At 44.2% G+C, this 15,683-nt stretch overlaps 1 protein-coding gene across 5 annotated transcripts in view; it reads left to right on the top strand.

Moving 5' to 3' along the window:
- Positions 1 to 15,683, top strand: part of LOC117083389 (kalirin) — a 499,428-nt gene that overhangs the window by 470,314 nt on the left and 13,431 nt on the right. For 4 of the 5 annotated variants that reach the window (XM_033210973.1, XM_033210972.1, XM_033210971.1 and 1 more), the window contains exons 31-33: positions 327 to 428; positions 1,748 to 1,890; positions 5,284 to 5,386. In XM_033210973.1, coding sequence (XP_033066864.1) covers positions 327 to 428; positions 1,748 to 1,890; positions 5,284 to 5,386 — 348 coding nt within the window. Of the gene's footprint in view, positions 1 to 266; positions 429 to 1,747; positions 1,891 to 5,283; positions 5,387 to 15,683 lie in introns of those variants that run through there. The other variant, XM_033210974.1, reaches the window with a different exon arrangement.

The raw sequence follows: 15,683 nt of genomic DNA, 5'->3' as shown, positions 1-15,683 counted from the left end.
ATCCTGGACAAATGAAAATGTCTCCTATTTGGAAAGCACCCCACTCACCTCCCACGTCTGCATTTTAGAGTTCACAATTCTTCTTTCTGTTTGCTTTTAGCACCTCCCTCTTCACCTTCCCTCCCTGGTACCTGCTAATCAGGCACGTGCCTGTAGGTCCTTCCATCCTGGGTAGATGAACAGAATATCCAATCTGTTAAAGTTTGATTGACAGAAGCCCCTCCCTCGGTCCTCTCCTCTTTGTTGCCTTTCCCTTCCCACCCCAGCCCTAAGTTTCCCCACTGCCCTCCCCTTCCCCGCCTCTCACAGGCATTTCCTGTCTACAGACCTCAGAGCTGGGTGTGACCGAGCACGTGGAGGGCGATCCCTGCAAATTCGCCTTGTGGTCTGGGCGCACTCCATCCTCAGACAATAAAACAGTGCTGAAAGTAAGTACTGCTCTCTGCTAGGCACAAGATTAGGGGTGGGGTTAATAGAAGTGGGGGTGGGCAAGTGATACCTAAAAGCTAAGACGCAGAGACTCTACTGAGCCATGGGCCTCTCTTGGAAATGGTTGCATCACATGGGTATTGAGAAGCAAATTCTATCATGAAGGTAGACCCAGAATCTCAAAGACGCATGGTCTCTTCAAGTGCATGCACATGTGTGACCAACAGGGAAGAGGGCAGGGAGTGGCCTGCGGGGCCAGCTCAGCAAGACTCACTTAAACTGTGCTCTGTCCGTATGTCCTCCTTCAAGTGGCAAGAACAATTGACCCTTTGACAAAAGGCATCTTGATTTGCTCTACATTCATTTAACATTTTTTCCTAAATAGCTTCTGTGTAAAACGTATAGTGCCTAGTGTGGTGGGGGATAACGTTGTACAAGATATGGACCTTATTCCCTGGGAACCTATGTTCTTGAACCCCTAGTAAATCATATTAGCATGGGGACCATGCTGATGGGGAGAAGTGTCAAGAGGGGGCCTTTCATTAGAGGATGGCCTTGAGGAGTCATTGCTGCTCTCTGGGGTGCAGCAGTGATGTTAGCCTGACTGAGCAGCGATCATGCAGCTAATGGAGCTCCCGGCAGTCATTTGCTTGTCAGGAAAGTGCCCATCACCAAGGAATAGATGGTCCAACCCCGACAAAAGCTTCACACTTGTTCACTCTGAACTGCCAGCATAGCTGCTACCTGTTGTGAGGCAGAATTACCAGAAAAAAAATTCTACCAAGACAAATGGAATCATCATAAAATGATAGCAGTGCCTTCGTTAACAGAGTTAGCTTGCCACAAGCCCAGGACTGACTTCTAGTCAATACAAGTCTGTGGAGCCATGCTAGGTGAGCATCCTGACACATATCCATACTGATTGAGAAGTAGATGCTGCCCCTCCCAGTGCCCACTAGACCTCCCCTGGATCCAGCAGCCCAGGTGTTAATCCCTGTCCCAGGGGAAACTTCCAGATTCTGTTCCAGCTCCAGGGCAGATATCAGGATTGCTCAGTGCCTTATGGGTTATGAAATACTTTGACAGTTACTCTCATACAAGTAATTCTGCATTGAGTCTTGAGGTCAGAGCACTGTTCTGAGAGTTGGAGAAGCCTGTTTCTGGTATTAAAGAGTCATAAGTATGAAATGATAAATAAACTCCCCAGACATTTGGAATCCTTGAAAATAACAGATGAAGACTGCAGGAGGGTTGAGAGCTGTTTTTGGCAAGGTGATGGGAGTTGGGGTTCTCAGTCGTTCTCCCTGTGGCACTCTAGGCCTCCAACATCGAAACCAAGCAGGAGTGGATCAAGAACATTCGAGAAGTGATTCAAGAAAGGATCATTCACCTGAAAGGAGCTTTAAAGGAGCCACTTCAGCTCCCCAAAACACCAGCCAAACAGAGGAACAATAGTAAGAGGTAACAAGCGCCTCTCCCTCCAGCACTGCCTGCCTCACAGGCTTCCGGGTGCGGGAATGGGATGAATCTTTGCTTCTGAAGGGGGATGTGCCCTGCAGGTGGCACTTTCCAGGAAGGCCTGTGAGTTCCACCTAGGATGAGTCATCTCATCTTTAAGCATCTCACGAGTGTCAAATTCAGCAGGGCTTCATTGAGCACCTCTTATTTGATGAACACTCTGCTAGGTGCTACAAGATAAAAGGAAGTGTAAGATGAGTCGATTCCCTTAAGAGCCATCTAACAGCCATGTCTCACACATGTAATAGACCAGAAGAACCACCGATAGGGATCATAAATGCTATAAGAATTCAAAGAAAGGGGACTTTAGAGGAGCCCTAGAGTGGAGGAACTCTGAACTGGTTGGATAGTGAAAGGGCTTTGTGTACTGTAACGTGTGGAGTGGTGGTTTCATTGCAGCTCTTGTTGCAATACCCACAGAGACCTCACCTTCATTCACCTATGATAAGCAATGTCATTGGGCAGAAGAGGACTTATTTCTTATATCTTTCTGACCCTTCTGAATCCCAGTTTCCTTTAAACCCACGGATGGCTTCTTAAGTATTTCTTTCCCAAGTCTCCATATGACACCTACACTTCTGATGACTCTTTTGGGGGACACTTCCAAAGAAAGCATACAAAAACTTAACATACATTTTGAAGAAAAAAAACGGGGTTCTAACAGAGATGGTCATCGGTGGTAACAGGTTCTTCCCTCCTCCCCTGTCGCTGAATGGAATAAATCGGGAGGATTTAGTTGACCCTTAGGTACCAACCAGGACAAGCAGTGTAGGGAGCCATTTCAGGGCCTGTGAAGCAGCAGCAGCAGCATTGGTCCTGAGCAAGGTGGTAACCAAAAGAAGGATGTGACTAAGGTAGAGAAGCCTCCGTGGGGCAGAAGCCCTAAGACCTGCATGACCAGGATAAAGTCACCTCCTCAGCGCTGCATGGAGGAATTATAACTACTCTGGGGGAGGGGTCATTTTGATGTCAGTTATCTATGTCCAGAGTCCAGGTAAGGAGGGGGTGGACTAAAGTCTAGCAGTGGAGACAGGCCATGCCTCAGGGAACCCATACTTTAATAAAGAAATTAGAAAGGAAACAAGTATAAAGAAATGGTGGTCTAGAATCATAGTGAGAGAGGATACTCAGGTGAGGCTGACTAGGGTTATTTACCCTGACATAGCCCCTTTTTCCTATAGTAGGAGAGTTTGGGCATTTCTAGAATATGGGAAAGGCGTATCTTGGAAATGCCCCTAACTTTTCTCCGCTCACACCTTTTCTCTTGTCCTGTGATGGGTGGGTGAGAAACCTTGGCATACTCTACGGAGAATAGCCAGGCAGTCTATAATTCCATTATCTTGGGATTCCTGGATATAGGGACAGTTTATAGAGGAGTTCATTGGTTGGGGAATACTACCCACACTCCTAGGTGGGCTCCCCACATCCCCCAGAAGTGACTTCATCTGGAGTGGACCAGAAGGGCCCACCACAGGCGAGAATAGCAGGAAGCAGAAAGTACAGCCAGCTCTCAACTGTCTACACATGATGGGGAGCACTGGCCCAGTTAATCCAAAACAACAGATGATCTAAAAGTCCTTTATTTTTGGTTTTGAAATGCGTCACATAAATTCTTTTTACAGCAGATTTTCCTTCCTACGAATGTGTGGCTTATGTTATTAAAATAAATTGACATTTCCCAAGCCCACAAATGATGGTGAGAGAGCAGTTGACTTAGAAGTGTTCTAGGTGGGAGAAAATACTTTTTATGATGAATAGACATTGTGTGTATACATGTGCACATGCCTGGGTACTTGCATACACACACATCCACATACATCCACACGTACACCAGAGTGTAATCTTTTAAACCCTTTGAGGTGAATTCATTATTTGTGGCACTTTGTTCATGTGGTAGGATTCTCAGGCTTTCAGTTTCCCTGTCCCCTGATGCCATTAGTTCTCCACAAGCAGCATCAGGGTGTCTTTTATAAAAGCGCCCATTGGAAGAGCTGTCATTTCCTGTGCTAATTCACCTAACCCCAACCCTAACCCCACATCTCTCCCAGCTTTTCCTGGCACAGACTTTGCAGCCTTCATCAGTTTCCAGACATCCAGTCCCTCTCGGCCATGGCTGTGGGCTCGACACAGGATGGGGGCACAGTTCTATAGCTGGAGAGCTGAAAGAACATGGGAGTGGGACAGCTATATGGTTTGGGGCCCAGGAAGAGGTCTAAATGCCAGGAGTGCACTCAGGAGATGGTCTTAGCTGACACACAGAAGCACAGCTGGCTCCAAAGCTGCTGTGGAACCTGTGACTGTTCTCCAATCTTTGAGAAAATGCCTTGGACTTCTGTATTGATAAGAAATCATTGTAAACATGCATGAGATCCTCAAAACCCAGCCAGATGAAGGCAATAAATTCCTTCTCCACACCCAGGAGTTGAAGGTCCAATATCAGGAATTTCCCAAAGATAATAGCCCCTGGAGACAATATTCCACTCAACTTGTTTTCTTGAACAGAAGAAACTTAAGTTTAAAAGAAATCTTAGCTGGGTGCAGTGGCTCACTATTGTAATCTCAGCACTTTGGGAGGCCGCGGCGGGCAGATCACCTGAGGTCAGGAGTTTGAGACCATCCTGGCCAACATGGTGAAACCCCATCTCCACAAAAAAATACAAAAATTATCTGGGCGTGATGGCAGGAGCCTGGAATCCCAGCTACTTGGGAGACTGAGGCAGGAGAATTGCTTGACCCTGGGAGGCGAAGGTTGCAGTGAGCCAAGATCACGCCACTGCACTCCAGCCTGGGCAACAGAATGAGATTCCACCTCAAAAAATAAAATGAAAAAATAAAAGAAATCTTATCACTTCTGTTTTCTTTATAGGCCAACTGTAAATGAACCTTTATCCTAATTACAGCATGTACAAAAACTTGAATACCCTGAATTTGGGATTATTGAAATGACCTAATCACTTGGATAGAAACCTAGGCTCTAAGTAGGATATATATCTTCCTACTGCCTGTTATAGACCCATTCCCAAATATATATATATATATATATATTCATTCACATATACATACACCCCCTCTGCAGCATGGGCTGGAGGAGTTTTGGGAAAGGGGGTCATTTTGCGTTCAGTTATCAACATAGTGATTATGTATTTACTAAGTGCAAGAAGTGACGTCACTGAAAATCGCATAGGGCCACTCTCTTTAGCAGGATAATTTTAGACAAATCCCTGCTAGAAAGTGCGAGGTGCTGCTCTGCCCACCCAACCGGAAATCCTTGTGTGTTCTAAACCCACAGTGGTTCCCCCCACCCCCACCCCTGTTTTTTTTCTCTTCTTCCTGCAGGGATGGAGTGGAGGATATTGACAGCCAGGGAGATGGGAGCAGCCAACCAGACACCATCTCCATTGCTTCTAGGACCTCTCAGAACACAGTGGACAGTGACAAGGTAGGACAGAGTCCTAACCTTCCTTCCCCTGAGACTTCTTGATGGCTCAACCACCCCTGAAGAGGTACCCCTAGAGAATTTCTCTCACTATGGATCCTACCTTCAGGAGCCAGTTGTCTCTTTGTGCCAAGGGGGAAAGAACAGGGCTGGAGGAGGCATGTCCCAGCACGAGATCTGGTCTGAGGGGATGGAAGACTGCGGTGGTTCAGGCTGACCAATCATGTTGGGAGAGTTTAACAAAAGTGGAAAGGCTGAGTAGTGAGGGAGTCTAGGTTTCTTCTCTTTCTGAGATGCCCCACCTGGGCTTCTTGGGCTGCCCTGCCTTCTGGGAGGATGGATCTTAGGGAGGCTGAATTGGGATAGTGTCCTGAGACCTTAGTGGCTGTGATTGGCTCAAATTTACAGTGATTTGAGAAGAGCTCATCTCAAAGTTAGACCAAGCTTAATGGTTTGGGAAATGGCCACAGAGATGCTGCTTGGTAGCAGCCTCTTATCCAAAGGGACTCTAGTGGAAATGATGCTTTCCTCTGGCCAGATTATTGGGGCTCAGTTGCTGAAAGACAGGAGGACCAGGAAGTGCTATATGAAGGATGTAGTTGTGTGAGAAAACCTGGCCACTTGCTTTCTAACATTTTGGAGCAAGTAAGCAAAAGTTAGTAGCTCTGATGGGAAAGCAAAAGAAAAGAAACTGTAGCAAAGGCTCTGTGTATTTGCCCCAGGTAGGTGAGGAATGCAACCGCCGGAATCTGTAGCAGGGGGAAGAAAGGGTCCATGTCTGAGCCTCCTCTCATTTGCTTACTCCAGAATTCAAAGAGTATGAGATGATCTTTTGCTGCCTATTAGTGATCTTATTAATGAAGTTCTGGGTTTCCAAAGACTATTTGTCCCTAGTTTATTCAGACCTAGTATTTTGGCCTGCTCCTTCAGGCTCAGACAGCAGGCTGTGTCGTTGCTTCATCTTAGTTTTCTAAGTTATAGGTATTTCTTTTAAAGATGATCTGCATTCATTAGGATTTTTCCTATTTTTTCTTGCTGGGAGAAAAAAACCATTGAGACCTTAGTGTGGGGACTGTGCCCCGAACCTGCTGAAATTATGGTGCCAAATCACCCTAATCATGCTTTAGACTAGTGCTCAAGGTCATTCAAGGTAATTCTGACAACTGCCCTCAAGTTTTTAAGCCATTTTCTGCTGACTATCAGAGTGGATGGAAAATTAGTTTTTTTTTTTTCCACTTGTAAAAACATACAATGAAAAACCATGTCTGTAATTTCCTGTCTCCTCTGACCTGTTGTCTAGAAATACAACCTAGTATTCCTAGCGTATAAAAAGTGTTCGTCTTTAAACAGTCAGTGGATGGTAAGTCAAGTGCAGTGTTTCCCATGTTCAGACATAGATTATTAGTGTCATGGTCCAGGGAATTCATGCCTTCCAGCTGCTAATCCATCTTCCCAGCAGCTCTGACTTTGACACAGACCCCTATGCTAGAGCCATTTGTTTTAGGAAGACCTCAGCTCCAGCTATGCCTTGTCTTTCTGGCAAGGTGTGTGGGGCTGGACTAGAAGACCTCTGACAGCAGCCATTTTACTATTAATGAGGGGTCCTTGTACTTAGACTTTATTCTACAAGTAAGCAAGCAGGCTCAGAGAAACTAACCGACTCGCCCAAGACAATTCTAGTAGTTGTGGGAAGGCAGGAACTAGAACACAGATCTCCTGATTTTTCCAGTTTTCCCCCACTCTGAAAGTCAAAGCGTTGAATTCCTGATGCTAGGATGAACTCAGCTGGTCAGTTTTTCTGCATATTTCACAGAAACAGCACTCACATATTCATGTAGAAGCACCCATCATGTGCCAAGCTCTGTGCTGGATGCTGTAGAGAGATGTAGACTATTTGTTGAGTGTGAATCTCTACTTGTGTAATTTTTTGTTTCATGTCTGTCTCAATAGCCAGGTCATTGAGCCCTGATGAAGGCAAGAGCTGTGTCTGTCTGTTTCATTGCCGTACTCCTGACACGCAGCCCAGAGAGGCTCAGGAGATACTTGTGAAATAAATAAATAGAGGGGACAAAATGACTGGGCTCAGGAAACTCCAGGAGGAAGAGGCAGCTAAAACCAGTGGTCTGAAAGCAGACAGATAGATGAACACTGTCTTTTTAAATGTGCTAAAGAAAGATCAAATCCCAATTACCTTCTCTGGCCTTAGGAGACATGAGCAGAAGGTAGGAGATTCTATGTTATGTCTGTATACAAAACCTAGAAAATTCCTTAGACATAGTCACACTTTCAAAATAAGGGGAAGATCATTCTAGGCCTATGCACTGTAATTTAAATGTTCTTACTCTTCTAACAAAAAACAGTGATAACAGGGCAGCCATGTGTCCTCTGTGACTGCACTTTCCTTCGTCCGTTAAATCACTCATTGGTATGTTTGAACTTGTAGATGTTATCAGCAGTGTCAGATTTTCCCCAAACTATACTAGACTGCCAGGGAACCCTGGTTTCTAAGTGTTCAGGTGAACAGTCTCTGAAAAAGAGGAAGTTAACAAAGTGGACTGATCAGGTAAACTGACTCATATTCAACAGAAGGGCAAACAAGGGCACTGTGGGAGGGGAGTGGGTGGAGACATCTCACCCAATTCAGACTCATCTAACAGTAGACTTCTAGAAAAACGCCCCAGTCTTCCTCTTACAATCCAGTGGAATGACAGTAATAGTTTCCCTGTCTGGCTGAGTAGATGAGGAAAGCATAACCATTAAAGAGTCATGACACACCAACTTGAGGTGTGGCGGCTCCAGGGTCTCCTCCAACCACTCCATGTGTGTTATGTATGCTGTGGTGTGGTGGAAGGAGTTCGATATACCTAGGTTCAAATCCCAGCTCTGACACTCTGTGTCACATTGCATAGGTTACTGTACCTTCCTTTTTCTGTAAAGCAGAGATAATAATACCTATCTCACTAAGTCATTGGAAAGATTACGTAAAATATTTGCTTGATAACCATTAGACATTCAGTAAAAGTTAATTCCCACTCTTACTAGAGGGCAAGCGAAGGCTTAGATACTATGAGTAAGACTGCACAATTATTTGGCAGACTGTGAGGATCTTTGAAAATGCTTGAGCTAGTTCTGCCCTGTGGTTTTATTGTTTATTAACTGTCAGCAGGTTCTTCTCTGTATTAGACCTAAAGTGATGTAGCTTCAACTCACCTGTCTATAAAAATAACTTTACTTTCTTTTCTATCTGCTAGCCCTTAGAATCTAAGGTTTGGATATTTGCTGTTAGCATTGGCTCATGGGTTATTTTATTGTTTAATTAATTATAGTCTATTAGCATCACGTATTAATTTTAATGCTCGAATTGTACCACATTTTGCTAGTGGCAGCTCTTAAGGCTTTAAGTGTTGAAAGATGCTTGTCACATCTTTCCTCCAAATCATCTCTGTTTAGAAGTCATCAGTTTCTTTGTCTGTTCCTTATATTTATATATCTTTCAGATGCTTCCACATCCAGGTTGCCTTCATCTGGATTTACTCTAGTGTGTAATTTCTGTAAAAAATGAGTCCTATAAATACATCTAAATATAAATACATCTAAAAGGTACATAATACTGCAGAAGTATTCTAACTAATGTAAACATGGCTCCTTGTTCTAGGACTAACTGCTATGTGCAGATCCTGCCTCAGACGGCATGCCATGTTTCGCATGTGTGTCCAGTGCTGGCTCGTAAAATCTCCATGCCCTTTTTTATGGACTGTCCTTAGTCGGGCGGGTGACTTAGTAACCTGAGTGTAGGCTACTTTATGTCTATTAGATTTTCTCTTATTTAGTTCCATCTCAGTGTTCTAGAATGTATTGAATACAAATTATATTGTCCAGTGTGTTAGCCGTATCTCTTTGCAGTATTGGATAAATGCATCTTCTATAGCTTCATCCAGATTCTTGCTAAAAAGACAAGATTGGGAGCAGAAGACCAATGCCCAACACCACTTCTCATTTCTCACCTAGGGTCTGTAACTTGGAAACCTCCTTGTCTGACTCTTCTTTGACATCTCCAGGGAAGGAAACGCAACCACTTTTCTCTATAGCAGAGAAGCTGAACTGTTTTCGTAAGCTATAAATCCTCTCTTGATGAGAAAACAGTTTAATATTCTTAATCCTACATTAAACACTGACAATACAATATGGGTGCCTCAGTAAATGGCATTAGTAACTTTTCCAGGGTTGCTTTTGTTCAATACTTAAATGGGTCTGCATAGCTTCTACCTTGCACCTGTCTAATACAAAGGCAGTAGTTCCCTAAGGGGCAAACAGGTGTGCTTACTTTGTTCCATGGTGGTCTGAGCCCCTCCATATTCTGTCCAGGAGTCAGTTCATGATTTTCTGAAAAGGTCATTCCACTGTAAATCATATGTGCCTTACTAAATGGTGGGGCTTTGCAGTCACACTTAGAAGAAATCTAGAATTATAGAATTCTAGCCAAGCAGGGCTGAGTAATGAGGTGACAGCCAAATATCTTCTTGTTTAACCTGATAGATATCTGCTGAATCCTTTCCAGCTAATGGTACACAAGCAGCCATCTGCACTGTAATAGTTCCAGTGCATGTATTTGCCATTTAGCCCAGGCATGCTGGAAACATAAAATAAATGCTTATTGAAGGGAACATTACAAACCTATCCTAGTAGGGATACTCTCCATCCAAAAATCACTATAAATTTCCAGACATGTCAGAGTTGGCTGGAGAGAGGGAGATTGAAGTGAAATTGACTTGCTGGTACTCTTCTCTGAAAAAATTATAAGGGAAGGAACACTGCTGAAACATTTCAGGCTGGTGTGTGGTTTGAAGAGGAACTTCAGTAATGAGCTAATGTGAGCTGAGGTGCAATGTGGGCTGATAATGGTGATATGCTAAAGAAGAACAGGGAAATACCTGGAGAACCCCTGACATTTTTGGATATAACTCAATGGTTTTTAAACCCTGAATTATCACATCAATGTAGTGGGTCAGGACCAAGATTTTGTTTTACCAATTGGGAAGGAAGGCTTGGGTCGGAGATGGTAAGGGTCCAACTAAGGGGAAATTCAAAGGATTCCTGCAGTGTCACTGCTGCTTTAATAACAAGCCATAGCATGATGCCAGTAAACAAGAGGCAGAGCAGCCTGGCTGCAGGAGCCTTCTGAGAACAGAACTCCTATAGAGCCTTACCTGTTTCATCAGAACTGACAGTTTCATCACCTGCACACTGGGAGGCCACTAGATGCAAGGGCAGTAGCTAGAGAGAGGAACCACTCCCTGCACCATGAGATACCCAGTTCCTGTGTTGGTATATTCCCACCCACTTCGTTCATGAACTGTGCAGAGGTCCTACCTACTCTACAGCAGATGCTGTTCTCCATGCTAGGACTACAGCAGTAAATGAGAAGAGGCCCTGCCATCTTCCAGCTTACATTCTGGTATGTAGAAAACCAGAAAGAGAAAGGATGTCAGTTTCTAGTCTTCTGCTAATTGCATCAGCGATAAAAGACTGCTTGGTTTTTCTTCTGAGAAAAAGTGGGCTAATGCTGCAACTGAAAGTACTTGAATTAGATGTAAGAAATTATTTTCCCTGTAGGGATTAGTGCTTATGGAGGACAGATGACTGAGGGAAAAAATGAATGTCTTTACTTAAATGGGTTCACAAATAGGAAAACAGACGAACAAAAACAGAATAGGGATGGAGTTAGGACAACTCAAAGCTCAAAGGAGAGCACCCTAGGTCCCATCCCCTAGAAGCAGTCTTCGACTGAGATTCCTATGCATGTGATTTGAGAAAGTGCTCCTAAGGGGGAAAGAGGGAAGGGAAGCAGGGTCTGGTGGGGAAGGAGTGAAGGCTGGTCCCTCCCAGAGCTCTGCAGTAGGAATTGCATGGAGTTTGCCCTGCCTTGAGGCAAGGGGGCCAGCCGTTTGTGTCAGTTGTGAGCTGTGGACACTGGTGCCCTGGCAGGAAAGGGGATCTGGGTGGGCTGCCCGTAGTGTCTGCTGCAGGGAGGAAATGTGATGTAAAAGAAAGGGGATGGGTTTTGAGACCAGGTACAATCCCCAACTGGGTGCCAACTGCATGACCCGAGTGGTCCTTTAATCACTTCATACCTCCATCTCCTCATCTGTACAATGAAGGCAGTGATTTCTACTTCCTGGGATTTTGAAGGACTAGCTGAGATCCTATATGAAAGAGCACAGAAGACCTGGGATAGGTCACTGCCCAGGGGACTGCGGGGCACTCCTGTGCAAGATAACAGGCAGCAACATGCCCCCTAGAGTTTCAAGGGGCCACAGACCACTGTGTTTTGCCACTGAAGAGAAAACCAGACATCTGGAAATGTGGAGACTTGGCAGCATTAGGATCAATAAAAATCTTAGCAGTTCACATGGTAATATTTTTCACTTGACACATTCTTAAAAACCATCAAGATAGTCCACCCAAGACTGGGTCTCCAGCATGTTGCTGTGACAGCATGTTAGGTTTAGCTGTGGTCCCTGGACAGTGGCACCACACACTGGAGATCCAACCCATTAAATGTGCTATCTTGAAGGCAGGAAAAATGGGATAGGTCTCTGGGAAAAATTCCTCAGCTCTTCTATTACTCTGCCCTTTGTCTCAGTGGGGCTGGAGGGGCCCCTGAAATATTTCTTATTAGGGAGAGATTATGCTGCCTCCCATTTAGTAACAAAACACTTCAAACCCTTAAATAAATACCTGAAAAGTGTATATAATTGCACTTCCTGTTACCAAGGCCTAGAGTGGATATATCTGAAGTCTAAACTTGGGCTTTATAATATAGCTGCGAAATCTCGAGTCTCAGTCACATCCCACACCTGACAGCATATAGGATTAGAATTGCTGTATAAATCCCAGATAGAAACACTCTGATTTTCCTGAAGGACTTGATAGTCACTCAAAAGTAGGAAAAATACCATCTCCACTCTAAGCCCAAATTGTTTTTTTTTTTTTTTTTTTTTAGCTTTCTTAATAATTCAAGTCCAGAGCTAAGTCTGAAAATAACTTTCTTCCTAGTGTAGTTCCTTTGTTACTTTTATCTGTGGTAGGCAGGTGGCTGGAGGAGGAGGAGGATCAGAGGGTAACAAAATGCAGAGGTTTCTGTGGTACTTGGGATGCCTGCAGCTCCCTGCCTCTGGCTGCCCTCTCACCTCCCAGAAGCACAACTCCATCCTCTCCTCAGAGACATTCGACACAGTACAAATGTGTGGGCTTTTCAGAACAAATTGATAAAGTGTGAGGAATTTAAGTCACAGGTTTTCCTCTAAGCGAAAGTTCCTCAAATAAATGACTGGCTTCCAGCTGTTGCATACCACCAAAGGGTATGAAATATACTTTGCTGAAAAATACAAACTAGCTTCACAGGGCAAAATATTTCATATCAGCATTATTTTACGTAATATTTTGATTTATGTTCCATAGCTTGAAAACCTCCCTCGAGAAACCCGTCATTAAAATTGCCAATCATCTGCAAAAGCAAGTAAGTTTCATAAAATATGGCTGCCAGTGAGTAGTTTGCTGAACACACACAGCTTGCAGGAAACCTCAGAAATGCCCTCGTGGTACTCAGAGCACTTGGACCTGTATAAAGATTTGTTTCACGTTTATACAAGTACTTGTTACAGAAATAGGGATGCTGGAAAAGGTGATTTGCCAGTAGATGAGATCTGTATGTGATAGCTGCAAGGGTAACCAGAGACTAGATCTGATTCAGTGTGAGTTTGGAATTTGAAATCATGGAATCTTAGGAAGGAAAGGAACCTTAGAGATCATCTAGCCCTCTTCCTTCATTCTGTTTTAAAAATAAATAAATAAAGTGACTTGCCCAGAGTCATGAAGCCACTTAACAGCAGACCTAAGATTCAAAACCAAGTCAATCTCCTGCCTGGTAAGTTGGATTAAAAATAGTATTTTTGTAGTAACCTTGACAGTTCAGCTTGTTGATCCTTGCAACAGAAAGGAAACATTACTATTACCCCACCCGCCCCCCACACCAAATGTCCTTGCATCACCTCCCACTTTGCCCCAGCAAATCCACAGCAACACAAAGTAAATTACAAAGTGGTTCTGTAGCCCAGTCCAGGGGCTTCAGGGTTGGCATGTGGCAAGTATTAATGCCTATCACAGACTCATTGATGCCAAATACTTGTGACTCACATCATAGCCTTGGTGGGAGTGTGATTGTGCCCTAGACAGAATCTTCCAGCCTCTCAAGCAAATTCTGGTTGGGCTCTGAGAGCTTGGCAGTGAGCAGTGGGATGTGGCAAGGCTGATCCCTGCTGCAGAGCTGCCTGGGAGGACTGAGCTGCCAGAACCAGTTCAGCCCCACCACAGCCCAACTCAAATTGAAATCTATTTCATTATTAAAATTTTGGTGGAAGGAGAAATAAAATCTGAGAGCGAGACAAGATGTTAAAGTGGATTAGCTGGAGACAGTCCAAGGCAAACAAGACTCAAGTGAGTACGCTTGCAGTTCTGCCAGGAGAAGGGGTACAAGAAGGGAGATGGCATGGATGGAGGGAGGGGAGGGGAGAACAAAGCTTGGAGGCTGCAGGTAGAGAAGTGGTGGCTTTCAGGGCAAGGATTTTACTGGAGTGTTCTGCATAGACCTTGGGATATATCCCTTACCCTTTTTTCCTTCTGAATCAATTAAAGGGAAAAAGTTATTTTCATATAGAACAAAATGACTGAGTCCACACTGTCAAAACTAATTGTAGGGGAAACAGGGAATGGGAAATTTTGTTCTTCAAAAGCTGAGCTCCAGGATGACTAGAAGTGACATTGGGAGTGTGTTACCTGGAGGCAAGCTCTTCTGGTGGACATGAAAATAAGCTTAAAAACTTTAAGCAGAAGGAGTTGGGCATGGTGGTTTGCACCTGTAATCCTACTACTTTGAGAGGCCAAGGCGGGTGGATCAGCTGAGTCTAGGAGTTCAAGACCAGCCTGGGCAACATGGTGAAACCCTATCTCTACAAAATATATATACAAAAATTAGCCAGACATGGTGGCACATGACTTAGTCTCAGCTACTAGGGAGGCTGAGGTGGGAGGATTGCTTGAGCCCAAGAGATCGAGACTTCAGTGAGTTGTGATTGCACCACTGTACTCCAGCCTGGAGTGAGACCCTGTCTCAAAAAACAAAACAAAACAAAACAAAACAAAAAAAGTCTTTAAGCAAAAATTTGCTAGACAGGAACCTCTGGAGCCGAGGCAATCTAGAGTAGGTAGGGCAGGCTGGAGGTGGCGTTGAAGTTATGGCTCTGCTTTGGCTGGAGCTCCCTTTACCTTATGTGCGGTGGTATAAAACATAACGATGTCATCTGTGACCATAACATAGAATTCTTGGAAAGATCTTGTTGACTAGACAAGTGGGGAAATGTAACTCTTTTTTGTGATCTTGAGCTTGGACTGAAAATTCTTGCTTGAGTTTCACCTACCTGGCACTTTAGTGTCACTTCATCCCTTCTGGTGACTACTGCCAAACTGTCTGCCACAACCAAAGTGGTGGATGGATGATGAGAGTGGGTGAATACATGGGTGTGTGAGGTGAGAATTCCCCATTGCTGAAAAGCCGGCTTTGTCAAGAGAAACAAGTTCGAAGATCCTCTATGGTAAAACAGTGAGGATGTAATGTTTGGCTTAGGGCTTCTTCCAGGAGCAGTTAGTAGCAGATGCCAGTTAAGGGCAGCTTGCCTCAGGCTTGAGAGCTCTTCTTTTAGGGAGAAAACTGCTCAAAGAAGATGCAGAACTGTATAGATCGGACCAGGACAGATGTTCACTCCTATTTTCAACCAGACACTACTAATGAGCCTTCTCATTTTTCTCCCTCAGTGTCCCATGCAGATATGGCGCTGGTTGTGTTGAGCACTCATGTTGTCATATCAGGCTGGCAGTTTGTTTTCAATCTCTCCCATTTGTAGGAACTTAAATTTGAGTCTCACATGTTCAGAATGTTCAGGTAGTCTTATTTTTTTTTTCTTTAAGAACTCTAGTTAGTTCTTTTTCAAATTGCTAATTGCAGAGAGAGGCACACATTAACTAGAATTTCAGGAGAGATGCTTTCTGCATGACCCCTGCTGATCCTGGCTAAGGAATGCTTTGTGAATGCTCCTAGATACATTGCTCTCTGCCCCGTAGCAACTGCAAGGACTTAAACACCTCTCTGAATGTTATGATATGCTGGAGGAAAACCCAGACTCTATTTTTTACTATGTCTGTATCCTGTCTCCTGCTAGCTAGTGTCCTTTCTGCAAGAATAGGA

The sequence above is a fragment of the Trachypithecus francoisi genome, unplaced genomic scaffold, assembly GCF_009764315.1.
Source record: "Trachypithecus francoisi isolate TF-2019V2 unplaced genomic scaffold, Tfra_2.0 Lachesis_group0, whole genome shotgun sequence".
NCBI lineage: Eukaryota > Metazoa > Chordata > Mammalia > Primates > Cercopithecidae > Trachypithecus > Trachypithecus francoisi.
Note: the sequence above shows the minus strand (reverse complement) of the source record. Positions and strands in the feature narration are given on the sequence as shown.